Source organism: Muscardinus avellanarius (genome assembly GCF_963383645.1).
Source record: "Muscardinus avellanarius genome assembly, chromosome: 16".
Lineage (NCBI taxonomy): Eukaryota > Metazoa > Chordata > Mammalia > Rodentia > Gliridae > Muscardinus > Muscardinus avellanarius.
In genome coordinates, this window is record NC_137802.1 from 28,393,505 (window position 1) to 28,421,284 (window position 27,780).

The 27,780-nt window shown below is 46.0% G+C and overlaps 2 protein-coding genes across 2 annotated transcripts; both read left to right on the top strand.

Moving 5' to 3' along the window:
• Positions 1-1,527: 1,527 nt before the first annotated feature.
• On the top strand, positions 1,528-1,809 carry LOC308274749 (HIG1 domain family member 1A, mitochondrial-like; the record flags this gene model as incomplete). Its single annotated transcript, XM_080712596.1, has 1 exon — positions 1,528-1,809. The coding sequence occupies one exon, from the start codon at positions 1,528-1,530 to the stop codon at positions 1,807-1,809; it is 282 nt and encodes a 93-aa protein (XP_080568722.1).
• A 2,250-nt stretch (positions 1,810-4,059) lies between these two features.
• On the top strand, positions 4,060-21,056 carry RNF135 (ring finger protein 135; the record flags this gene model as incomplete). The annotated part of the gene is made up of 9 exons (XM_080714011.1): positions 4,060-4,506; positions 9,445-9,588; positions 10,965-11,115; positions 12,864-13,010; positions 13,255-13,440; positions 14,646-14,700; positions 14,795-14,853; positions 17,448-17,528; positions 20,539-21,056. 9 exons carry the CDS (start codon positions 4,060-4,062, stop codon positions 21,054-21,056), a joined length of 1,788 nt encoding a protein of 595 aa, XP_080570137.1.
• Positions 21,057-27,780: the final 6,724 nt, after the last annotated feature.

The window sequence follows — 27,780 nt, forward strand, 5'->3', positions numbered from 1 at the left end:
AGTTAGAGAAGGGTGGGAGTGTTACGAACCTTATAAAATAAACTGAATATTCATAAAGACATGAAGTGTGACCTGTCATTCTCCCCACTGCATCAGTAAGACTCATAAAAATGCACCACCATGTCCAGCTTTTTTTTTTTTTAAGATGGAAGACCTGAGAAATTTTAAGTGTTTAGTATTAAGGCAAGGCAGAGGATCTGGGAACAGGAAGAATTTTAAAAGGCCATCTGCATTGTCTTCTGTGAGGCTGAGGGAGGGTGGGAGACTGGTGGGCTCCTGGAAATCACCACCAGTCCACGAGATAACAATTCAAATTAAGGATCAAATTGTACAAATGTCATTGGTTTCCCCAAACCCAATTTGAACCAATCATAAAAGGACAGATAGAAAACCTCAGTAAGGCTCCGAAAGGTTTAAAAGCCCACTTCCCAAGAGCTATGAGGCCACTCTCTTTTCTAGACACCCCCTCTTTTTTGTGGGGCTGCTTTGTCTTACATCTTTCCTTGACTTAAATTTTAAATTTTAATACCCTTTGCTAGCCCTTGGACTTCACTCATCAAAGTCCATTGGACAAGAACCCTGTAAGAAGAAACACCTCTCGTTTTGTATCATGTCTGTTTCATAAATTTGAGAGACAGAAAAAGAGAGGAAGAGAGAGATGAAGAGACAGAGAGACTCAGAGAGAGAGGGAGAGAGAGAGGGAGGGAGAGAGAGATGCTCAAAGAAGTTATGAGTTCATTCCAAATGCAGACTCTAGAACAAGATGCAGGATAAGACACATCAGTTAGGGCAGGCTAGGTTATGCTGAATTAACAAGCATCCCCTAATAAGTTTAACACATCACATGTTTATTTTTCTCTGTTATGAAGTATCCTGGGATGGGCCAGTAGGTAATCTGCTTATCTTAGTCACTCAGAGGTCAAGGTGTCTAGATCATGGCTTCATTTCTCGGGGGGGGGGGCAGCTGGTAAGAAGAGACACAACAACTTGCTCACTAGATTTTAAAGCTGATAGGCTAGCCAGGCGTGATGGCGCTCGCTTGTAATCCCCACACTTGGGAGGCTGAGACAGGAGGATTGCGCAGGTTCGAAGCCAGCCTCAGCTACTTAGTGAGGCTCTCAGCAACTTAGTGAGACCCTGTTTCCAAATAAAATATAAAAAATGTCTGGGAGTATAGCCCAGAGGTAGAAAGCCTCTGGGTTCCACCCCCAGTACCACCAAAAAAGAGTGATCATCATTAATGACATCATACACGGCACTGGAAACAGCTATAGACTTGTATTACCTGGTACTTACTCTCAGCACCAGCAAGATAGATAAAGCATATAACATTTTAAATTCATTTGAAGCCGGACAAGGTGATGTATGATTGTAATCCCAGTATTTGAGATGCTGACACAGATGAATCGCAGGTTCCAGGACAGGCTCCAAAAGTAGTAACTCTCGTGGGGAGCGTGCGCTGGGGCCAGAAACCAGTCAGGTAGCGAGGGGTCTCGCTGGTGTGGGAAATTTCTTCAAGCAATCACTATGTCATCCAATACAGATGTTTCTCTTTCTTCATATGATGAAGATCAAGGACCTAAACTTATCCAAAAAGCAAAAGAGGCACCATTTGTACCTATTGGAATGGCAGGTTTTGCTGCAATTGTTGTGTATGGCTTAAACAAGCTGAAGAGCAGAGGAAATACTAAAATGTCTGTTCACCTGATCCACATGCGTGTGGCTGCCCAAGGCTTTGTAGTAGGCACCATGACTCTCGGTATGGGCTATTCCATGTATAAGGAATTCTGGGTGAAACCTAAACCGTAGAAGAAGAGGTGCAGTCTCAGTCGTGTTGGAAGTGCTGGCTTTAGTTAGGCATCTCATGTTGAGGTTACACGTTTATGTCAAAAATAAATTGTTTGAGTGGGGGAAAAAAAGTAGTGACTCTCATTAACCTGTTTCAAAATAAAAACAAAATAGGGCCAAAGGCCAGGGGTAGCCGGTTGCATTTGTGATATTGGGAGACTGAGACAGGAGGATCACGGGTTCACAGACAGCCTCAGATACTTAGGCCCTCTGCAACTTAGTGAGACCCTGTTTCAAAATAAAGAATGAAAAATCGGGAAGGGGGTATAGCTCGGAGGTAGAAATCCCCAGGGTTCAATCCCCAGCACCACAAACAAGCAAATAAATAGGGCTGGGGGTATAGCTCGTAGGTTAGAATGTCCCTGGATTCCATCCCCAGTACCGCTAAAAAAGAAAAAAAATAGGGCTAGAGGTGTATCTTGGAGGTAGAACGCCTCAGGCTCAATCCCCCTGTACCAAAAAATAAAAATAAAATAAATTCATTTGAACAAATTTAAGCATTCCAGTCTCTGACCCTTCCTCATTGCTCTGGGAACCAGCAAGTTCTTAGCTTTGTGTCTTTGGGAAGACGGGGTGCTCCTCCCGCTGTGACATCTGGTTGTAACGTGTGTAGGACTGGAGTCAGAAGCCAGTTGGGAGGCAGGGGAGCAAAACCCTCAAGCAAGACACCCCAGTAAAACTTCCGGCTCTTTCTGTCCTGGTGCCTGTTGGGTAATGTGCTTTCAGCCGGTAGAGGGCAGTAGAGACAGCGGCGCAATTCTGCTTTAATACAGAAAGTAAGAAGTTTGGACGTAAGCCGGGCGTGGTGGTGGTCCACGTTTATAATTCCTGTATTTGGGAGGCTGGGACAGAACGATCGCGAGTCGAGGCCAGCCTCAGCTGCTTAGTGAGGCTCTTTGCATCTCAATGAAACCCTATTTCAAAATAAAGAGTAAAATAAATATAGGGCTGGGGGTGTAGCTCAAAGGTAGAATGCCCTGGGTTCCATCCCCGGTACTGGGAAAAAAAAAAAGTAGACATCAGTTACTCAACCTTCGTTTTGTGGTAGAATCACCTGGGAAGAGTTTTATAAAATCAGACTGTGCAGGCCTGGCGTGGTGGCTCACGCTTGTAATCCCGCATTCAGGAGGCAGAGACCGGAGGTTCGCGGACAGCCTCATCTATTTAAGGAGGCCCCCCGCAACTTGTATTTCCTGGTACTTATTTTACTTAAGAAGTGTCCCAGTTAATGTGCACCAGTTTTTAGTTTGTTTGGTTTTTTGGTGCTGGGGATTGAACTCAAGAGGCTTTCTACGCTGTGCTACGCCCCTAACACTTAATATTTTTTCAAATTTATTTTGAGCCGGACATGGTGGTGCACGTTTGTAATCTCAGCATTTAGGCAGGCTGAGATCGAAGAATCCCGGTTCGCGGACAGCTCAGCTACTTAGTGAAGCCCTCCGCAACTTAGTGAGACCCTGTTTCAATATAAAGAAAAAATAGGGCAGGGGTGTAACTCGGAGGTCAAATGCCCCTGAGTTCCATCCCCAGACCAAAAATAAATAAAATTTATTTTGAAACGGGGGTCTCACTAAGTTGCTGAGAGTTTTACTAAATGCGGAGGCTGGTCTTGAACCTGCGATCCTCCTGTCTCAGCCCCTCCAAGATTCTTATCACAGGCACGCACCACAATGTCCCGCGACTGCGTGTTTAGAGGCTGGATGACACCTGGGCAGCGCATCCCCATACATTAATTTGGGAATGGAATTCTTTTTCTCTTCCCTTGTCAAGATTGCGTTTTTTGTTGTTGTTGCTTTTTTTCTCTCTCTCTCCCTAGAACTGGGGATTGAACCCAGGGGGACTCTACCTCCAAACTCCACCCTCAGCCTGATTTTATTTCTTTATTTTTGGAAACAGGGCCTCACTAGGTTGCGGAGGACCTCACTAAGAGGCTGAGGCTGGCTGCCAACCTGCGACCCTCCGGCCTCAGCCTCCTGTCGCGGCCTCCCGCATCCCGGCATGACGCGCGAGCGCCACCCCGCGCGGGCATCTCACTGGGGGGAAGGGCTTGGAGCTGAAGGGGGGCTCCGCGACGTCGGCGGGCTCCCAGCGGCGGGGGGCGAGCTCGGGCCAGCCCTGCGGAGGACGGCGGGCGGCGCGGGGGGCGGCGGGCGCAGAGGCGGGCGAGGGCGGGGCCTGGCGGCCGCCCCGCTTCCGCGCCGAGGCCGGCCCATGGCGAGCCCGGGCTCCGCGGAGGCCGTCCCGGTGTGGCTGGCCGAGGAGGACCTGGGCTGCGTCATCTGCCAGGGGCTGCTGGCCTGGCCCGCCACGCTGCCCTGCGGCCACAGCTTCTGCCGCGACTGCCTGGCGCGGGCGTGGGGCGCGGCGGGCGGCGGCGTGGCGGGCGCGGCGGGGCTGCCCTGGGCCTGCCCCACCTGCCGCCAGGGCGCGGCGCGCCGGCCGCCGCTGCGCAAGAACACGCTGCTGCAGGACCTGGCCGACAAGTACCGCCGCGCCGCCCGCGGGCCGGGGGCCGGCCGCCCGGGCGCCCCGCCGCCGCCGCCGCGGGTAGGTGGCCGGCCGCCCCCGGGGCGCGGCCGCACCTCTCCAAGCTCCAGGGCCCGGGCCCGGGGCTCCGTACCCTTGTTAACACTTGCTGTTTTGCATTTGAGGGTCCGGGTTTGAGGGTCCCGGGATGGAACTCAGGGGCGTTCGACCTCCGAGCGACACCCCCTGCCCTATTTTTTATTTTTATTTTGAAACAGGCTCTCACTAAGTTGCTCGGGGCCTCACTAAGTAGCTGAGGCTGGCTGCGAACCGCGATCCTCCGGTCTCAGCCCCCCCCCCCCCAACCCCAATGCTGGGATTAGGAGCGTGCGCCACCACGCCCGGTTTAACTCTTGTTATTTTCTGGTTGTGGTTTTTTTTTTTTGTTTTTTTTTTTTTAGCCTAGATTTCACAGCGCACTATGGTGTGAGGTGGGATCAGAGTGGTTTCGATTTGTATCTTCTCCAGGATCAAAGATGTTGAGCAGCTTCTCACGTGCTTTTTGGAGATATATAGATGTGTGTGTGTGTGTGTGTGTGTGTGTGTGTGTGTGTGTGTGTGTGTGTGTTGTTCCTCCTCCCTGGGGATTGAACTCAGGGGCATTCTACCTCCAAAACATACCCCCAGCCCTATACGACACTTTATTCTGGAACAGGGTCTCACTAAATTGCCGAGGGCCTCACAAGTTGTGAACCTGTGTTCCTCTTGTCTCAGCCTCCCAAGTTCTGGGTGTATATCTTCTTTGGAATATATCCGTTCAAGTCCTTTGCCCACTATTAAATCGAGCTGTTTGGGTTTGGGAGGGTTGTTTGGTTTTGGTTTTAGTTTTAAGAATTCTCTGTATGTTCTGGGTATTCCTTATCAGATGTATGATTTACAATTAGTTTCTCCCATTCTCTGGGTTTCCTTTTTACTCTCTTACTAGTGTCTTTTGAGAAACATTTTTTTTTTCTTCCAGTATTGGCCAAGGAGAGCATTCTATCTCTGAACTACACCTCTGGTCCTATTGATTGATTGATTTATTGATTGATTATGGGTCTGGGGATGTAACCCAAGGAGGGGCATTTGACTTCCGAACTACATCCCAGCCCTATTTTATTTTTTATTTTTGGTACTGGGGATAAAACCTAGGGGCTTTTTACCTCCGGGATACACTTCCAGACCTATTTTTATATTTATTTGGAAACATGGTCTTACTAAGTTGCTGAGAATCTCACTAAATATCTGAGGCTGGCTTAGAACCTGCGCGATCCTGCTGTCTGAGCCGCCCAAATCCTGGGATTACAAGTGTGCGCCACCATGCTTGGCTTCCTATGCGCTGTGTGTGTGTGTGTGTGTGTGTTACGGGGGTTGGGAACCCAGGGGCTTTCTACCTCCAAACTATACCCCCAGGGCCTTCTTTGGGGGGCTACTGGGGATGGAACCCAGGGGCATTCTACCTCATTATACCTCTGAGAGACACCCTCAGCTCTAGTTTTTTTTTTTTTTTTTTTTTTTTTTGGTGGTACTGGGAGTGGAACCCAAAGGCTTTCTACCTCTGGGCTATATTCCCAGACCTATTTTATATTTTATTTGGAAACAGGGTGTCACTAAGTTGCTGAGAGGCTCACTAAGTAGCCGAGGCTGGCTTTGAACCTGGACAATCCTCCTGTCTCAGACTCCCAAGCACAGGATTACAAGTGTGCGCCACCACGCCCGGCTCCCAGTTCTAATTTTTTTATTCTTTATTTTTTAAACTGGGTCTCACTGAATTGCGAAGGGCCTTGCTAAGTAGCTGAGGCTGTCCGGGAACCAAGATTCTGTCCTGTCTCTGCCTCCCAAATGCTGGGATTACAATTGTGGGCTGCCATGCCTGGTTTATTCTTTTATTTTGAAACAGGATCTCATTAAGTTGAAGAGGGCTTCACAACTTGCAGAGTCTTAAGGGCTGGGCATGGTGCAGGCTTGTAATCCCAGCACGGGGGCGGGGGGCAGATACTGGAGGATCAGCTACTTAGAGAGGCACTTCTCAACTCAATGAGACCCTGTTTTAAAAATAAAAGGACTAAAAAAGAGGGCTGGGAGTACAATGACCCTGGCTTCCATCCCCAGTACTGAAAAAAAAAAAAATTATAAAGTGTGTGCCACCAAATCTGGCTCTGCATATGTATGTATGTATGTATGTATGTATATATGTATGTATGTATTTAGGATTGAACCTAGAGGCATTCTACCTCCAAGCTAAACCCGTATCCCAATTTTATTTCTTCTTCTTCTTATTCTTATTCTTCTTATTATTCTTATTCTTCTTATTATTATTATTATTTATTTTTTTTGGTGGTACTGGGGGTGGAACCTGGAGGCCTTCTACCTCTGGGCTATACTCCCAGACCTATTTTATATTTTATTTGGAAACAGGGTCTCACTAAGTTGCTGAGAGCCTCACTGAGTAGCTGAGGCTGGCTTCGAACCCGTGCGATCCTCCTGTCTCAGCCTCCTAAGCGTGGGGATTACAAACGTGCGCCACCTCGCCTGGCTTTTTATTTCTTATTTGGAAACAGGGTCTCAGTAGGTTGCTGAGAGCCATGAAAAGTTGGCAAGGTTGGCTTTGAACCTGAGATCCTCCTGTCTTAGCCTCCCAAGTTGCTGGGATTATAAGCGTTTGCCACCCCGCCTGGCTTTTTTCTTTCTTTCTTCTTTTTTTTTTTTAGAGACAAAAAGGTTTAGTAAGGAAAGTAAGGGTACACATTCAAGGGAGAGCATGAGCCACCTCAAGGGTGTCAGAGGCATTATATCTTATTTTGAAACAAAGTCTCACTAAATTCCAGAGGCCCTCACAAGATGCTACGGCTAGTCTTAACCTGTACTCTTTCTGTCTCAGCCTCCCACATACTGGAATTATAAGGATGCACCACTATGCCTGGCTAAGGATGTACTTTAACCACTGAGCTACACCCTCAGCTTCTTGAGTTAATTTTTGCATATGGTATTCAATGACTCCAACTTCATTTATTATTATTTTTAGTGTGTGTGTGTGTGTGTGTGTGTGTGTGTGTGTGTGTGTGTGTGTGTGTGATATCGAGGATGGAACCTGGTGGCTTTTTTACCTCTGAGCTAGATCCCAGCGCTATTTTATTTTATTTTTTAATTTTCATTTAAGCCGGGCGTGGTGGCGCACGCTTGTAATCCCAGTATTTGAGAGGCTGAGACATAAGGATTGAGGTTCACAGACAGCCTCAGCTACTTAGGTCCTTTGCAACTCAGTGAGACCCTGTTTCAAAAAAATAAAGAATAAAAATAGGGCTAAAAGAAAAAAAATAGTATGCCCCTGGGTTCTATCCCCAGAACCACAAAATAAAATAAAGACTAAAAAATGGGGCTGGGCATGTAGCTTGGAGGTAAAATACCTCTGGGTTCTATCCTCAGTACAGAAAAAAAAAAAAAAATTAAGCCATAAAGTTTTATTTATATTTAAAATTAATTTTATTTTTATTTATATTTTTATTTGTGTGTGTGTGGTACTATGGATGGAGTCCAGGGCCTTCTTCCTCAGGGCTACACTCCCAAACCTATTTTATTTCTTACTTGGAAACAAGGTCTTGCTAAGTTGCTAAGAGCCTCACTAAATAGCTGAGGCTGGCTTCAAACCTGTGATCCTCCTATCTCAGTTTCCCAAATACTGGGACAACACTGGTGTGCCACCATACCCAGCTTTTTTTTTTTTTTTTTTTTTTGGTGGTACTGGGGATGGAACCCTTCTACCTCCAGGCTACACTCCCAGACCTATTTTATATTTTTATTTGGAAACAGGGTCTCTTATGCCAGCACAGCTGGCTTCGAGCCTGCGCGATCCTCCTGTCTCAGCCTCCCTAGCGCAGGGATTACAAGCGTGTGCCACCACGCCCGGCCCAGCTTATTTTTTATTTTTTCATTTTGTTTTGGTACCAAGGTTTGAACCCAGGGCCTTCTACCTCTGAGCCACACCCCTAGCCCTATATATATATATTTTTAAACAGGGTCTTGCTAGGTTGCTGAGAGTCTGGCTAAATTGCAGACACTGATCTTGAACATGTGATTCTCCTGTGTCATCCTCTCATGTACTGGGATTACGGGCATATACCACATAAACATAGACATTCACCATAATACCCCAGCTCATTTCATTTTTTTTTTTTTTATGTGGTACTGAAGATTGAACCCAGGGGCATATTACCTTTGAGCTACATCCCCAGTCTGATTTTACTCTTTATTTTGAAACGGTCTTGCTAAGCTGCTGAGGGCCTCACTAAATAGCTGAGGCTGGTCGCGAACCTGGATCCTCCTGTCTCAGCCTCCCAAGTACTGGAATTACAAGCCTGCGCCACCACGCCCCGCCCCAGCTCATTTCTTATTCTGAAAATAGGGTCTCACTAGGTTGCTAAGCACCTCACTAAATTCCTGAGGCTGGTCTCAAACTTGAGATCTCAGGGGGACTTGGTGACACATGCTTGTAATCCCCGTACTTGGGAGGCGAAGACAGGAGGATCACAAACCCAGCCTCAGCAACTTGTTGAGGCCCTTGGCAAATCAGAGAGACCCTGTTTCAAAATAAAAAGTAAAACAGGCTGGGGGTGTAGCTCAGAGGTAAAATCACACACATACATCCCTCAAAAAAAGATTGGAAGTATAGTTCAGTGAGAGTGTACCCCTCGGTTCAATTCATAGTGGTAACAAAGAAAGTATCACATATGTGAGGGTTTCTCAGCTCTCCCTTCTGTTCCCTTGGTCTGTATACCTGTCTTTGTGCCAGTACCCTGGTATTTATAGTTCTCTCTTATCTAGTTTTGGCTTTTTGTGTGTGTGGTACTGGGGGTGTAATCCAGAGGCTTTCTACCTCCAGGCTATACTCCCAGACCTATTTTCTACTTTATTTGGAAAAAAGGTCTCACTAAGTTGCTGAGAGCCTCACTAAGTAGCTGAGGATGGCTTTGAACCTGTATGATCCTCCTGTCTCAGCCTCCCAAGCGCAGGGATTACAAGCGTGCGCCACCATGCCTGGCGCTTCTGGGTCCTTTTTGATGAAAACTACAACTCAGTTCTGTTCTTTGAAAGGTGGCAGAACAGAATAACATCACGGAAGTTGTCCAGAAGCTGCTGGAGCTGGTGGGACAGCTTGTCGACGTCGGCAAGAGCCTTCAGAGGCAGAGTTTCCTCTCAGAATCTGGACCAGACCAGGAACCGCGCAGCCCTCTCTCGGTAGGCTCAACTGGGACGGGAAGCGGGGGAGGAGGAGTCAGGGACAGCTTCAACTAGAGTCCTATGAATATGTTAGAAGCTGAAAGACGCAATAAGTCTCTAGCTGTGTGTGTGTATACATGTTTACGCATGATCATGTGTGTGTACATGTGTGTGCATGTATGTGTGTGTGTGTGTGTGTGTACATGAGTGCTGGCCCTCAAACTTAGGGCCTCACACACACTAGGCAAGTGCTTGCCACTGAGGTACATTCCCAGCTCAGATCTCAATCTTTTACCATTCTTTTTACCAGACATGGATGATGAGAAGTTTGGCATGCTGGAGGTAAATGACGGAAACTTCAAGTGGGCTAAGATTCATCCTTACCACTCCACCAAACCTACGCTATGGTCACCAGTGGCCTCCAGGTCAATCCTATAGATAGCTGGGTGTGGTGGCACACAGCTATAATCCCAGTACTTGGGAGGCTGGCACTAGAGGATCAAAGATTCAAGGACAGCATCAGCAACTTAGAGAGACCCTATTTCTAAATAAAGAGGGCTCGGGGTGTAGTTTAGAAAAATGCCTCTGGTTTCAAACCCCAATACCAAAAAAATAAGTAAATAAAAAATCTGCAAACATTTCTACTCCTAGTCACTGACCTTTGAGCAGCTGTGACACAGTGGACCACACCTTCAGTCTAGAAGCTTTCTGTGCCCTCAGCCTTTGTTTTTACTGTTTTTTGTTAGGGGGGCACATGTCTGGTTTTTCCCTTTCTACCCTTTCTTGATAGGGTTTTCAGGCTTACTCTCTTCTGCTCAGAAATTAAATCCTGGAATTCTTCAAGGCTGAATTGTTGGTCTCATTCTATCTCTTCCTCCCCCAAAAGTGGTCTTCCTAACACCCAGGGTTTTAATTACCACCTCTGTGCACAGATACAGCTTTAGCCTTGGGGGGGGGTGTCATTGTGGTCTTCCTACGCGTCTTTGTCTTCATCGTCCTCTTCCTCCTCTTCCTCCTCCTTCTTTTTTGGAGCATTCTACTTCCAATCCACACCCCCAGCCCTTCCTATTTTTTAAGTTTGGTACTGGGAATTGAAGTGCTCACCACCAGGGCCAGCTGGATTTGCTGGGGTTTTTTTGTGTGGTTGTTGTTCTGGGGATGGAACCCAGGGGCATTTGACCTCCGAGCTACACCCCCTGCCCTATTTTTTATTCTTTATTTTGTAACAGGGGCTCACTAAGTTGCGGAGGGCCTCACTAAGTAGCTGAGGCTGTCCGCTAACCACGATCCTCCTCCGGTCTCAGCCTCCTGAATGCTGGAATTACAATGGTGCGCTACCACGCCCGGCTTGGATTTGCTGTTTTTTGATTTATCAATAGACTTTGTCTTTTCAGGAAAACCTTTCCCTGGCTTCTCCAACACCAGTGTCTTCTAACACATCGGAGGGGAGGATACGAGATGTTCTCCAGAACCTAAAAGAAATTCAGGAAAGCTTACGAGAAAACTTCCCGTGGAAAGAGGCTCCTGCAGAATCTCAGGATGAGGGTGAGATGATTTTCCTGAGTGGAGGAGGACTGAATTTAGCAGTTGGGGGGAAGGCTAACTGCTCCCTGGCTCTGTTCTTTGGAGGCAGGGTCCCAGAGCCTGGCTGCCTTCCCATGTGAGTGTAGTGAGCTGGGTTTGTGGCTAAGTGTTGGGAGGTGGCTTGAGGTATGCTGTATCTCAAGCCCTGAATAGATTGAACTTCATTTTCTAATATCCAGAAACCCAGAACCCAGATCACTGCTCATCTGTGTCATCTTCCTGAGAAGACTTGAAACTAGACTGCTTTTGTTTTGTTTGTTTGTTTGTTTGTTTGTTTTTGCAGTACCAGGGGCATTCTACTCCCGAGCTTACCCACAGTCTGGTATTTTGGTTCCTTATTTTGTAACAGGGTTCCACTAAGTTGCGGAGGGCCTCACTAAGTAGCTGATGCTGGCTGCGAACCTGCGATTCTCCCATCTCAGACTCCTAAGTACTGGGATTACAAGGGTGTGCCACCATGCCGGGCCTGTTTTGTTTGTTTTTGAAATGAGATTGCACTATTCTCAGGCTGACCTCTAACTTGAGGGCTCAAGGGATACTCCTGCCTCAGACTCCTGAATAGCCCTAACTACAGGTGTGAACCTATGGGACTGCTTTTTATTTTTTAACTAGTAAAAGTCTTTATTAGTGAGACATACAACCATATAAATAGTTCTTGATCCATTCTATTCAAAATTAATCTCTGGGTATAGCTGGACACAGTGGCATGTGTATGTGCACACACACCCCATACACATATTATTCCCAGTACTTGGGAGGCTGAGACAAGAGGATCCCACTTTCAAGGCCAACCTCAGCAACTTCATGAGACCATAAACAGCAAGATCTTGTTTCAAAATAAAAAATAAAGTAGGGCACGCTTGTAATCCCAGCATTTGGGAGGCTGAGACAGGAGGATCGTGGTTTGCAGTCAGCCTCAGATCCTTAATGAGGCCTTTGCAACTCAGTGAGACCTTGTTTCAAAATAAGAAATAAAAAATAGGACTGAAGTGTAGCTCGGAGGTAGAATGCCCCTGGGTTCTACCCCCAGTACCACACACACACAAAAAAAATAGTAATAAAAATAAAGCGGGGCAGCCTTCGACTCTTGCAGGCCTAGGGAGCCAGCTCTAGCCCAGTGGCAAGGCCTGTGGGAACCTCAGCTTAGATCGCTAAGCGCTGGCTGCTTGTGCCCTGACACAGGAGTGTGCTGTCCTGATCTCCCTGCAGCTCCATTATGCCACACCCCAGGCACTGGGACTTGGCCACAGTGTTATCAAAAACTGACAGAGCAAGTATTAAGGCTAAGGAGAGCAGAGCGGAGGTGCTGGGGTTTTGCTGGCTCTGCACACTCACAGCAGGGGCAGTTGGTTGCTCCCTGGCTTTACCTGTCTTATGCCTTGATTGGCAATCTAGATATAAAAACAGGCAGGAAAAGCTTTGGGAGAAACTACTAAATATTATTCTAAGTACTTTGTAAATAGAATATGTTTAGTACTTGTAACAAATCAGATTTGAAGTAAATCTGTGTTCATGAAGAATGACTCCATACAAACCACAATATGTCAAGAAAGAAAAAAATATCCAATGGAAATGTTTCATTCAGGGCAACTGGTGAAAACCTGTGCTCTTCTGGTTTGATATTCAAAGTTGGCTTTTAGAACACTAGTAAGAAAATACTGTTGTGATCTGTGTTACACACCAGTGGTCGTTGTGGCCGATTCTGTCAGATCTACAAAAGCCAGAGACAGTGAATGTACCAGAAGCCAAGGTGATTGATTGCCCATTGACTGTTCAATTTGCTGCTAAGGATACAAGACTTTTATCTGATGCTGCTCATATAGTCTGTCCTTTTGCAAATGAAGTAGACATGAACTGTGGGCAATGGCAGAAGGTTATGGAGCTTGCTTAATAAACAAGCCAGAGCTTGTTCAAGATATGGTAAAACAAGAAACCAAGTGGAAAACCTCAAATTTTCAGTTTCTATTAAAACAAGGATCCACAATGACCTTACAAGAACCATAGATCTTGGTTGAAAAGCTGAAGCAACAGGAGTTTCCTGGATTGCAGTCCATGGAAGAATTGTTGAAGAAAGACATCAGCCAGTGCACTCTGTTGCAGTTAAAGTAATAAAGGAAAATGGGTCTATACCTGGAATCGCTGATGGAGACAGCAGGAGTGTAAAAGATGCAGAAAATGTGTGGCAGGTTCCTAGAGCAGGTGGTGTGAAGTCTTCAAGAGGACTCTTAGCAAACGCAGCCATGTTTGCTGGTTATGAGGAAACCCCCGAAATGCATCTGGGACTGGGTTGACATTGTTCTTAAACTTGGAACTCCCTATGTGTGTTTCCTTCAGCATTGAATGTACATGATGGAAAAGATAACTTAAAGGCAAGGAAAGAAAAGTATTTGACGCTCTGTCAAGCACATCAGCTGTCTTAGTTAGGTTACCTTACCGACCATTTGTGGCATTTGAGTGGACTTTCTAAATTATTATTATAATTTTATGTGTGTGTGTGTGTATGTTTGTGTGTTATTGGAGACTGAACCCGGGGCATTCTACCTCCAAGCTATACCCCCAGCCTTATTTTATTAATTAATTAATTAATTTATTTATTTTTGTGGGTCTGGGAATGGAACCCAGAGGCATTTGACCTCCGAGCTACAGCCCCTGCCCAATTTTTTATTCTTTTTTATTTTGAAACCGGGTCTCGCTGAGTTGCGGAGGGTCTCACTAAGGAGCTGTGGCTGTCTGTGAACTGCAATCCTCTGGTCTCAGCCTCTCAAATGCTGGGATTACAAGTGTGTGACACCACGCCTGGCTTCCACCTCTCCTCCTCCTCCTCCTCCTCCTCCTCCTCCTTCTTTTCTTCTTCTTCTTCTTCTTCTTCTTCTTCTTCTTCTTCTTCTTCTCTTCTTCTTCTTCTTTTTTTTTTTTTTTGTGGTGCTGGGAATGGAAACCGGGGCCAGCTACACCACCAGCTCTAATTTTTTATTCTTTATTTTGAAACAGGGTCTCACTGAGTTGCAGAGGGCCTCACTAAGTAGCTGAGGCTGGTAGTGAACCTGTGAGCCTCCTTTCTCTGCCTCCTAAATGCTGGGATTACAAGTGTGTGACACCACGCCCGGCTTCGGAATGGGCTTTTTATAGATCTCCTCCATCATGTCTGAAGTAACGTGGCTCTTTATGTACTGAAAAAAACTGTTTCTTGTAAACATTTTCATCTTCTTCCATTAGATAGCTCATAGAATCTGCAGCATTCTGACCCGTGATGTGTTTCCGATGTACTTCAGCACTGGATTCCTTGCTTTCAGAATCATAACCAGGGAGTTGTTTGGTACTGTGAGGGATAAACAAGCCTCCATCCACAGCTTCCTTCAGGGCCCCCAAAACTTTCTTGCCAGCTGTAGTTCTGGCAAGGCCTGAGTCCGAGCATTAGGTGAAGGCACCAGGCTGACCGTCAGTGCTTTCCACACTGTATTCGCCTCCATCGCCCCACTTGGCCTTCATAGACCTTGTCCATGCCAAACCTATTGAGAAGCTGCGGGCCAGCAGCCGGCCAGCAGAGTGCCGCAGCATGCTTTGTTAGGCCATGTTCACACCATAGTTTGGTAGATCATGTGCCTATGCTGCTCAGACTATCATATCCCCTTCTATGCAGGACACACAATCTGACAAATGGCATCTCTGTGGGTTACAGAATTATCATCCTGTCTTTGGGTGTGTTGTGCTTATTTTTGTCCTGGATCACCTAGCGTTTCCGAGCATATAAATCAGTTTTGTCCTCTCGTCTTCTTCTAAATTTCACTTGGTATCTCTTAAAGTAAGCTTTGTTCTCGACGACTTTAACAAACCCCATCCTGCAGAACAGAGACCCGCATCTGCGGCTTAACATAGACCTGCAGGCCGAAGAGCTACAGGGGGGAAAATGTTCCAGCCCTTTTATATCTTTTGTTTTGAAACAGGGTCTCCAAGGCATGATCATAATCCTAGTACTTGGGAGGCTGAGACAGGGGGATTGCAGATACTCAGTCAGCCTGAGCTACTTAGTGAGGCCCTCTGCAACTTAGACCCTATTTCAAAATAAAGAATAAAAAATAGGGTTGGGAGTGCAGTTTGGAAGTAGAATCCACGTGGATTTAATCCCCAGTACTGTTAAAAAAAAAAAAAAAACAGGGCTGAGGGTGTAGCTCAAAGGTTCAAGTTCAATCCCCAGTACTGCAAAAAAAAAAAAAAAAAAAAAAGGAAAGAAAAAACCCCTGTAACTAATAATAATAAGCAACAATCCTATCAGATAAGTAGAATAGTGTTTACCCATTTGAATTGTTTTCATAGTTTTGGGGACCAAACCTAGAGCCTCATGCATGCTAAGCGCATGCCCTACTACAAATTCTCAGCCTCCAGAATTTGTCTTTTTGTGACTGCTTTTTTTTTTCCGGTGGTACTGGGGTGGAACCCAGGGGCTTTTCTACCTCTGAGCTATACTCCCAGACCTATTTAATACTTTATTTGGAAACAGGGTCTCACTAAATTGCTGAGAGCCTAAGTAGCTGAGGCTGTGCGATCCTTCTGTCTCAGCTTCCCGAGTGCTGGGATTGCAAGTGTGTGCCACCACGCCTGGCTTGTGACTGCCCTTTTATTTTATTTTTTTTCCATTACTGAGGATTAAACCCAGGGCATTCTACTGTGGAACTACAACCCCAGCTCTAATTTATATTTTTATTTATTCTTTTTTTTTTTTTTTTTTTGGTGGTACTGAGGTTCCTGGAAACCCTTCCCTTCTACCTCCAGGCTACACTCCCAGACCTATTTTATATTTTTATTTGGAAACAGGGTCTCTTAAGCCAGCGAGGCTGGCTTCGAACCTGCGCCATACTTCTGTCTTTTCCTCCGAAGCGGGGGTGGGGGGGCACACCCGGCCCCTAGCTCTTTTAATTTTATCTTGAAACTGAGTCTCACTAAATTGCTGAAGCTGGCCTTGAGGCCTTGAATCTGTGATCCTTCTGTCTCAGTCTCCCCAAGCACTGGGATTTCAGGCTTGTGCCTGCCTAACTACTACATTTTGTATAAACATTTATCCATCAGTGGACACTTGGATTGTTTCAGTACCCTCCTGAATTTGGAGAATGGCCTCTGACAGGCAGCTTTCCAGTTCTCATGCCCAGCATGGCCACAGGCCACACCCCAGAGAGGGTCTGTCATCTTTGCCGTTGAGTCTTAGGTTTACTGTGTACTGCTGCCACTTCAGTATACATGGAGGTAGATTCATCTCGATGTCTACACTCCAGGAACACCCTCATTCTTTCTGCTCCCTGCCCCCTGCCCCCTACCTCCTGTCCCGGTGTAATCATTGCAGTCTAGCACATAGAGTTGCTTGAAGTTAGTGATTAAACAACTTTGGAACACTGAGAGGGAATTATTTAGGAGATATTAGCAGTTGAGATAACCCTTACACTAACTGATGCTCCCTAGTTTATATAGTAGCAGTTTAAGGTGCTGATCTGGGGGTCTCACGCATTCTGGTGTGTCAGGGTACTATGATTGCCTGGAACTGTATGCTTGAATTTATTTGTTAAACATGCATCAAACACTTTTTTTTTTTTCTTTTTGGTGCTGAGGGTTGAACTGAGAGGCATTTTCCCTCCGAACTATTTGGAAACAGGGTCTCACTACATTGCTGAGGTCCTTGCTAAATTGCTGAGACTGGCCTTGAATCTGCAATCCTCTTGTCTCAGCCTCTCAAGTTCTGGGATTACAGGTATACAATATCATACTGGCCATTGAACACTTTCTATGTGTGGGGCTCATGCAGGACTTGGTGCTTAGAGCATAGAGATGACTAAGATTCCTACTAGCAAGGAGCTTAGGGCCTAGTAGTGAACCAGACAGTACAAAGTCCACAGTGAGAATATGGGGCTGCATGTACCTGGGCTGAACGTACTGCTTGATCAAGTCTTGACACTCAGAAATGTGCTGATATAGCTGGGCGTGGTGGCGCATGCTTGTAATCTTGTAATCTCAGCATTTGGGAGGCTGAGATAGGAGGATGAAGGTTCTTGGACAGCCTCAGCTACTTAGAGAGGCTCTTTGCAACTCAGTGAGACCTGTTTCAAAATAAAGAATAAAAAATCGGGCTGGGGATGTAGCTCAGAAGTAGAATGCCCCTGGGTTCCATCCCCAGTAAAAGAAAAGAAAAGAAACGCACAGTGCAGTGATGATGAGCCAGCCGTGTGTCCAAATGATGATATTTGGATGCCTTCAGTGTGCCTTTTACTGATGAGACTCTCCTTCCAATTGTTTTGCTTTCTCATTAGAACTTCCAGAAACTCTGCCTTCCTCCTCGCCGCTTGACCAGAGCTGCCCTGCACCCAGGACAGCCTCACAGTTTGCCCAGTGTAAGTATGTGGTCTGCTTAAAGCTTGGGCTTGTCCTCCTGCAGAGGGGAGCTGCAGGGATGTGCTGGGCCCATCTCCTTGCTGCGAGGCCAACTCCTTGGCTCACTGCCCTGGGGTTTGCTGCCCAGACCAGATCCTGCCATATCAGCAGCTAAGCACAAGAGGCTGAGACTCCCAAATCCCAGACTCAGCTAGACCCATGAGAACATAGAGCTCTGGCAACCCAGAACATCTGTGCTGGAGCCACCAGTTATAGCAACTGCCAGTCCCCACACTGCATACTGCAGGTACTACGGCTTGTCTAGTCTAAGTAGGGTTGACTTCCGGCAGCTCTGCTCATTAGCTGTGTGGGCTTAGGTAACTCACTCATCCTCTAAAGCCTCGGTTCCCGCATCTGTAAAATGGAGATAATAGCATTCGTTTTCTTGTGGGGTTGCTATGAGTGCATGTGTCTAAAGTACATGGAACAGTCATGGTACACAAATGTTAGCAGCTTTGTTTATTTATTTTGTGGTACTGGGGATTGAACCCAGGGCATTCTACCTCCGAGCTATACCTTCAACCCTATTTTTATTCTTTTTTTTTTTTTTTTTTTTGGTGGTACTGGGGTTCCTGGAAGCCCTTCTACCTCTGGGCTACACTCCCAGATCTATTTTTTTAATATATTTTTATTTTGGAAACAGGGTCTCTTAAGCCAGCACGGCTGGCTTTGAACCAGGCGATCCTCCTGTTTCCGCCTCCCAAGCGTGGGGATTACAAGCGTGTGCCACCACACCCGGCTTATTCTTTATTTTGAAACAGGGTCTCACTGAGTTGCAGAGAGCTTTACTAAGTAGCTGAGGTTGGCTGCGAAACTGCGATCCTCTTGTCTCCGCGTCCCAAGTACTGTGATTACAAGCCTGTGCCACCACACCAGGCAATATAACAACATTTAATTAATTTATTTATTTTTTGGTGGTACTGGGGTTCCTGGAAGCCCTTCTACCTCCGGGCTACACTCCCAGACCTATTTTTACATTTTTATTTGGAAACAGGGCCTTCTAAGCCACCGCGCGTGGCTGGCTTCGAACCTGCGTGATCCTCCTGTCTCTGCCTCCCAAGCGCGGGGATTACAAGCGTGCGCCACCACGCCCGGCTGGCAATATAACAACATTTAGGGTGCGTATGAAAGTTGCAAGTTGATGTACCAAATTTTCTGTTGTTGTTGTTGTTACTGGTGATTGAACCCAAGGGCATTCTACCTCCAAGCTAACCCCCAGCCCTATTCTTTGTTCTTTATTTTGAAAGGGGGGTCTCAGTGAGTTGCAAAGAGCCTGGCTAAGTAGCTGAGGCTTTCTGCAAAATGCGATCCTCCTGTCTCAGCCTCCCTAATGCTGGGATTACAAGGGTGCGCCACCACGCCTGGCTTATATTTTTATTTTGAAATAGGTATTTGGTAGGTTGATGAGAATCTTACTACTTCCTGAGACTGTCCTAAAACCTGTGATCCTCCTGTCTCAGCCTTCCAAATTCTGGGATTACAGGCGTAGACCACCACATCCAGCTTAGCCCTTTGTGTTTTTATTTTCATTTTATTTTATTTTATTTGTACTCAGGATTGAACCCAGGGGGCTTTTACCTCTGAACCACACCCTCAGCCCTGTTTTTAAAATTAATTAATTAATTTATTTATTTATTTATTTTGCAGGTCTGGGGATGGAACCCAGGGGCATTCAACCTCCGAGCTACACCCCCCGCCCTATTTTTTATTCTTTATTTTGAAACCGGGTCTCACTGTGTTGCAGAGGGCCTCACTAAGTAGCTGAGGCTGTCTGCGAACTCTGATCCTCTGGTCTCAGCCTCCTGAATGCTGGGATTACAAGCGTGCACCACCACACCCGCCGGCTCCTGTTTTATTTTTTATTTAGAAACAGGGTCTCAGCCAGGCGTGGTAGTCCATGCTTGTAATCCCAGAACTTGGAAGGCTGAGACAGAAGGATTGTGCAGATTCGAAGCCAGCCTCAGCTACTTAGTAATGGAGGCTCTCAGCAATGTAGTAAAACCCTTTTTCCAAATAAAATATAAAATAGGTCTAGGAGTATAGCCCAGAGTTAGAAAGCCCCTGGGTTCTATTCCCCAGTACACATAGAAAAGAAAGAAAGAAAGAAGGAAAGAAAGAAAGAAAGAAAGAAAGAAAGAAAGAAAGAAAGAAAGAAACAGGGTCTCACTAAATTGCTGAGAGCCTTACCAAGTAGCTGAGGCTGGCCACGAACCTGCAATCCTCTGTTTCAGCCTCCCAAGTGTTGGGATTATAAGCGTGGGTTACCACACCTGGCTAGCCCCTTTTATTTTGAAACAGGGTCTTGCTAAAGACCCTGAGGATGACGACCCTTAGCAGTTGCTAAATTTCTGAGGATGGCCTCAAACCTGCAATCTTCCTGTCTCAGCCTCCCAAGTCCTGGAATTAGATCTTTTAGCACAGTTGATCAAAACTGACGGGCAGCTGAATGTGGTGGCTCACACCTGTAGTCCCACTTCATGGGAAGCTGAGACCCGGGGATCTCAGGTTCAAGGACAGCCTCAGCAAGTAGTGAGACTCTCAGCAACCTAGCAAACCCTGTTTTCAAAATAAAAATACAAAAGTAGGACAGGAGGTGTAACTCAAAGATAGAATGCCTCTGGGTTCAATTCCCTGTAACAAAAACAAAACAAAAAAAAAAAAAACAAAAACCAACGCTAACTGGACATATCTTTGTGGATTATTTATTTATTTATTTATTTATTTTTAGCTGGACGTGGTGGTGCGCACTTGTAATCCCCATGCTCGGAGGCAGAGACGGGAGGATCGGGCAGGTTAGAAGCCAGCCGCACTGGCTTAAGAGACCCTGTTTCCAAATTTTTAAAAGTATAAAATAGGTCTGGGAGTGTAGCCCGGAAGTAGAAGGGTTTCCAGGAACCCCAGTACCACAATAATGATGATGATGATGATGATGATGATGATGATGATGATGATGATGATTTTTACCCCTAGGGACCATCCATCCGACCTTTCACTTGGGAAGCCTCTCCTGTAGCCTGGAGGTGTCTGAGGATCGCCAGACAGTGTTGGTGCCTCACCGCTCACAGCCCTATCCCTACAGTTGTGATAGGTTTTCGGTCAGCCAGGTCCTATGCTCCCAGGCCCTCTCTTCTGGGCGGCAGTACTGGGAAGTGGATACAAAGTACTGCACTTACTGGGCAGTTGGGGTGGCGTCCTGGGGCATGAGCCGGAACGCAATGCTTGGAAGAACTCGGGACTCTTGGTGTATAGAGTGGAGGGGCACTGGCCAGCTCTCTGCATGGACCATGAACAAAGAAACTGCCCTTGGTTCAGACAGACCTGGGGTGGTGGGCATCTGGCTGGACCTAGAGGAAGGGAAGCTTGCCTTCTATTCACTGGCCAATCAGGAGAGGCTTATATATGAGTGTGAGGTCTCAGCCTCCTCTCCCCTGCACCCTGCCTTCTGGCTCTACGGCTTAACTCCTGGTAACGCCCTCATCATCAAGTAAGTGAAAGTATACAAGTTCCTCAGGAGATAAAACAGTGAGGAGACAGGAGGATTGCAGGTTCGCAGCCAACTTCAGCAATGTAGTGAGGCCCTTCACAACTTAGTGAGACCCTGTTTCAAAATAAAAAATAAAATAGAGCCGGGTATGGTGGTGCACGCTTGTAATCCTAGCGTTTGGGAGGCTGAGAAAGGAGGATCGTGGTTTGTGGACAGCCTCAGCTACTTAGTGAGGCCCTTGCAACTCGGTGAGACCCTGTTTCAAAATAAAGAATAAAAAAATAGGGCTGGGGGTGTAGCTCGGAGGTAGAATGACCCTGGGTTCCATCCCAGTACTGCAAAATTAAATAACATTATACATACATACATACATACATACATACATACATAATGGGATAGGAGTGTAACTCAGAGGTAGAATATCCCTGGGTGAAATCCCTAGTACCACACACATACACACACACAAAACAAAAAGAAACCCAACACCAGTGATTTTCTGGTCTCTCTCCCCACCCTCAAGCAGAGTAGCAATTCGACTTAAGAATCCTGTTTTTGCTGGGCATGGTGGCACATGCTTGTAATCCCAGCATTTGGGAGGCTGAGACCAGAGGATCGCAGTTCATGGCCAGCCTCAGCTACTTAGTGAGGCCCTCTGCAACTTAGTGAGACCCTGTTTCAAAATAAAGAATAAGCCGGGCATGGTGGCGCACGCTTGTAATCCCCGCACTTGGGAGGCAGAGACAGGAGGATCACGCAGGTTCGAAGCCAGTCGTGCGCGCTGGCTTAGGAGACCCTGTTTCCAAATAAAAATGTAAAAATAGGTCTGGGAGTGTAGCCCGGAGGTAGAAGGGCTTCCAGGAACCCCAGTACCACAAAAAAAAAAAAAAAAGAATAAAAAATAGGGGAGAGGGTATAGCTTGGAGGTCAAATGCCCCTGGGTTCCATCCCTAGAACCCCCCCTCCTATACACACACACACAAAAGAATCCTGTTTTTGACTGGACGTGGTGACTTATGCCTGTAATCCTAGTACTCAGGAGGATGAGACAGGAGTATAACAAAAAGTAAAGAGGGCTGGGGGTTCTCATTAACCTAGTGAGACCCTGTTTCAAAAAATAAAAATAAGCCGGGCTTCCAGTATCACCAAAAATAAAATAAAATAAAATAAAATAAAAATAAGCACCGGATGTCGTGGCACACGCTTGTAATCCTTGTGCTTGGGAGGCGGAGACAGGAGGATTGTGCAGGTTTGAAGCCAGCCTCGCTGACTTAAGAGACCCGGTTTCCAAATAAAAATATAAAATGGCTCTGGGAATGTAGCCTAGACACAGAAGGGTTTCCAGGAACCCCAGTACCACCAAAATAAATAAATAAACAAATAATAAAAATAAAATAGGGCTAGGGGTATACCTTGGAGGTAGACTGCCCCTCGGTTTAATCCCCAGTACCATAAAAAAAAAAAAAAGGGCTGGCAGTGTATCTCAGTGGCAGAGTGCCCTGGGTTCTATCCCCAGTACCACAATAAAATAAAATAAATAAAATTACTGTGCCTTTAAAATTAATCCTTTTGCAGGGCATGGTAGTGCACACTTGTAATCCCAGTACATGGGAGGCTGAGATAGGAGGCTCCTGCAGGTTTGAAGCCAGCCTCAGCTACTTAGTGAGGCTCTCAGCCACTTAATGAGACCCTGTTTCCAAATAAAATATAAAATAAGTCTGAGAGTGTAGCCTGTAGGTAGAAAGCCCCTAAGTTCCATTCCCAATACCAAAAATCAATAAATCAATAAATCAGGGTCTAAGTTGCAGAGGGCCTAAGTAGCTGAGGCTGGCTATGAACCTGTGGACCCTCCTGTTTCAGCTTTCCAAGAACTGGGATTACAATGGTGCACCACCAAGCCAGGCTCAAACCTTTGTTAAATCTGTTTTAGCCACCCAAGTACTCGGATTATAGATGTGTACCACCATACCTGGCCAAAGTTAATTTTTTTTTTCTTTTTTTGAGGTACTCAGGGGCATTCTGCCTCCAAGCTACACCCCCAGACACCCAGCCCTATTTTTTTTTTCCCGGTACTGGGGAGGAAACCTAGGGGCATTCGACCTCCAACCTAACCCCCAGCCCTATGTTTTATTCTTTATTTTGAAACAGGATCTCACTGAGTTGCAAAGGGCCTCACTAAGTAGCTGAGGCTGTCTTCGAACCGTGGTCCTCCTGTCTCAGCCTCCCGAATGCTGGGGATTACCACATCACCACACCAGGGTCCCAGCCCTATTTTTATTCTTTATTTTTAAACAAAGTCTCACTGAGTTGCAAAGAGCCTCACAAAGTAGCTGAGGCTGGCCAGCAAATGCACAATCCTCTTGTCTCAGCTTCCCGAATGCTGAGATTACAAGCATACGCCACCACTCCTGGCTCAAAGTTAATCCTTTTAAGTGGGCCAGGTTTAATTGAGCAGGCTTGAGGTCTTGGAACTCTGTACTTTCCAAAGAAAGGACTGACCTCTGATGGGCTTCTAGCAGATGTCCTCTAAGCACTTGGAATATCCTGCCTTAGTCAAGAGGTTTCTTGGAGGAGAGGGGAGTATAGCAATTGAACCCAATGACATTCAATCTACGAGCTATACATCCAGGCCTTTTTTTTTTTTTTTTTTTTTTTTTTTTTTTTTTTTTTGCAGTACCTGGGATAGAACCCAGGGGCATTCTACCTCCGAGCTATACCCCCAGCCCTATTTTTTAGTCTTTTTTATTTTTGTAACAGGGTCTCACTAAATTGTGAAGAGCCTCGCTAAGTAGCTGAGGCTTTCTGCGAACTGTGATCCTCCCATCTCAGCGTCCTGAATGCTGGGATTACAAGCGTGTACCACCACCAAGCCTGGCTTCATCTAGCGCTTTTTTATTTTATTCTTTCTTTTTTTTTGTGGCATTGGGGATTAAACCTAGGGATATTCTACTTCTGAGTTATATCCCAGCCCAATTTTGTCTTTTACATTGAAACAAAATCTCTAAAGTTGTCAAGACTGGTCTCAAAACTACGACCCTCCTGTCTCAGCCTCCAGAGTAGTAGGAGTATAAGTGTCTTCCACTATACCTTGCCTTTTATTTTTATTTTTATTTTTTGTGGTACTGGGGATAAAACCCAGGGGTTTTACACCTCTACCCCTATTTTTTTTTTATTCTTTATGTTTTTGTAACAGGGTCTCACTATGTCAGGCGAGGTGGTGCACGCTTGTAATCCCAGCATTTGGAAGGCTGAGACAGGAGTATTGAGGTTCCCAGACAGCCTCAGCTACTTAGTGAGCCCCTTTGCAACTCAGTGAGACTCAGTTTCAAAATAAAGAATAAAACATAGGGCTAGGAGTATAACTCAGAGGTAAAATGCCCCTGGGTTCCATTCCCAGTACCACAAGAATAAATAAATAAATAAATAAATAGATAAACCACAAAAATAGGGCTGGGTGTAGGTTGGAGGTACAATGCCCCTGGGTTTCATCTCCAGTACTACAAAAAACACCAAAACAAAACAAAAACAAAAACAAAAAAACAGGGTCTCACTGAGTTGCAAAGGGCCTCACTAAGTAGCTGAGGCTGTCTACAAACTGTGATCCTCCTGTCTCAGCCTCCCAAATGCTGAAATTACAAGCGTGCACTACCACACCTGGCAGTTTTTTAATTTTTAATTTTTTGTGGTATTGGGGATTGAACCCAGGGGCATTCTACCTCCGAGCTACACCCAGCCCTATTTTTTATTCTTTATTTTGAAACAGGGTCTCATTAAGTTGCAGAAGGCCTCACTAAGTAGCTGAGATGGTGGGTTGAGAACCTGCGATCCTGCTGCGTCAGCCTCCCAAGTACTGGAATTACAAACGTGCGCCACCACACCTAACCTTATTTTTTATTTTGAAATAGGGTCTCACTAGGTTGCCGAGTGTCTTGCTAAATTGTTGAGGCCGCCCTCAAACCTGTGTTACTCCCAAGTACTGGGATTTAGAGGCATTTGCCACTCTGCTCGGCTAGTGGCTCTGTTTACCTGGGGCTTTGGACCATGCAAGTGTCACCTTGCCCTCAGCTGGGCTGGAGACTAAGCCAGCCGTGGCAGCCGCGAGGCTCCTGCGTGGCCAACCCCTAGTGGAAGCCCTGGACACTGTGGCTTGGGTGAGCCTCCTAACTGTGGGAGATTAAGCAGTGTCCTCCTGACTCCACTTTGCAGGGATAACTGGGAAGTCTCCAGCTCTCCCTGCCTTTTTTTTTTATATAGATGATTTTATTCTGTGCTATAATACACTGTGACTGTGAGTATAACAGCTTTGCTGTATTCACTAAACTCTTGCAGTGAATCTCTGGACCTGAGGGTGGCCTGAGGGACTGCCAAACATAGGCGCATAGTTACTTATCAGTTGCTGTGTAATCATATTGCCACGAATCAGGCATGGGGGCACACACCTGTAATCCCAGTGCTTGAGAGACTGAGGCAGGAGGATCACAGATTCATGGCCAGCCTCAGCAATTTAGCAAGGCCCTTGGCAATTTAGTGAGATCCTGTTCCTGTTTCAAAATTTAAAAATCAGGGCCTGGGATGTAGCTCAGTGGCAAAGAACCTGCCTGCCTTGCAGGTGTGGCAGTCTGGGTTTGATCCCAGTTCCAAAAAGACAAAAAAAAAAAAAAAAAAAAAAAAAAAAAACCCATAGAAAAAAAGTAAGCTAAGAAAAAAATAAAAAATATTAAAGTCAATCACTAAGCCAAACATGAAAAGGAGGGAGGGAATGGAGTGGGAATTGGGAAAGGGCTCAATGAGTGATGTGTGCATGTGTGCCTCTACCATCTTGTATTTCATTAAGATGAATGACTACAATGCAACAATAAAAAATAATATCCGGGTGTAGTGACACACGCTTGTAATCCCGTGCTTAGGAGGCAGAGACAGGAGGATTGCGCTGGTTCGAAGCCAGCCTTGTTGGCTTAAGAGACCCTGTTTTGAAATAAAAATATAAAAATAGGTCTGGGAGTGTAGCCCGGAGGTAGAAGGGTTTCCAGGAATCCCAGTACCACACACAGACACACACACACACACACACACACACACACACGCACACACACACCAAAACAATAATAATAAAATAAAATAAAAGCTGGGCATGGTGGCACATACTTGTAATCCCAGTGCTGGGAGGCTGAGACAGGAGGATTGCAAGTTCATGGCCAGCCTCAGCAACTTGTGAGGCCCTCTACAACTTAGTGAAACCCTGTTTCAAAATAAAAAATAAAACAGGAGGCTGGGCATGGTGGTGCACGCTTGTAATCCCAGCATTTGGGAGGCTGAGACGAGGATCACAGTTAACGGACAGCCTCAGCTACTTAGGCCCTGCCCAACTCAGTGACACCCTGTTTCAAAATAAAAAATAGCGGACAGCCTCAGCTGCTTAGCAAAGTTCTTTGCAACTCAGACCCTGTTTCAAAAAATAAAGAATAAAGCCGGGTGTGATGGCACATGCTTGTAATCCCAGCATTTGGGAGGCTGAGACCTGGAGGATCATGGTTCAGGGACAGCTACAGCTACTTAGTGAGGCCTTCTGCAACTCAGTGAGACCCGGTTTCAAAATAAAGAATAGAAAAGAAGGCAGGGGGTGTAGCTCGGACGTCATATGCCCCTGGGTTCCATCCCCAGACCCACAAAAAAAGAAAGAAAGAAGGAATAAAAATTAGGAGCCAGGTGTGGTGGCACACACCTGTAATTCCCGTGCTTGGGAGGCTGAGATAGGAAGATAGCACGGATTCAAAGCCAGCCTCAGCTACTTAGTGAGGCTCTCAGCAATTTAGTGAGACCCTGTTTCCAAATAAAATATAAAATAGGTCTCAGAGTATAGCCTGGAGGTAGAAAGACCGTGGGTTCTACCCCTAGTACCACACACACACAATAAGGAATAAAAATTAGGGCTGGGGATGTAGCTCGGAGGTAGAATGCCCCTGGGTTCCATCCCTAGTGCTGCAGCAATTTAATTAATTAATTAATTAAAAAACCAAACAAACAGGGCTAGAGGTGTAGCTCGAAGGTAGAATATCCCTGGGTTCAATCTCCAGTACTGCAAAAAAAAAAAAAAAAAAAAAAAAGCCAGGTGTGGTGGTGCATGCTTGTTATCCCAGTACTTGGGAGGCTGAGACAGGAGGATTGTGGTTTGAGGCTGGCCTGAGCAGCCTAGTGAGGCTCTTAACAACTTAGTGAGACTCCATTTCCAAATAAAAATAAAATAAGTCTGAGCCAGGTGTGGTGGCACACGCTTGTAATCCCAGCATTTGGGAGGCTGAGACCAGAGGATCGCAGTTTGCAGACAGCCTCAGTTACTTAGTGAGGCCCTCTACAACTTAGTGAGACCCGGTTTCAAAATAAAGAATAAAAATAGGGCAGGGAGTGTGGCTTGGAGGTCAAATGTCCCTGGGGTTCCATCCCCAGACACGCAAAAAAAAAAAAAAAAAAAAAAAAAAAAAAATTGAGGGTGTAGCCTGGAGGTAGAAGTCCCCTGGGTTCCATCCCTAGTGCCACAAAAAAGCAATTAATTAGTTAATTAAATAAAAAAGAAAAAAGGTTGGGGGTATAGTTTGAGGTAGAATCCCTCTGAGTTCAATCCCCAGTACCCCCAAAATTACTATGAGTTTTGTGGTTTAAATAATATTTATTTAGCTGTTGTGGTACAGGGGATTGAACCCAGAGAAATTCTACCTATGAAGTACACTCCAGCC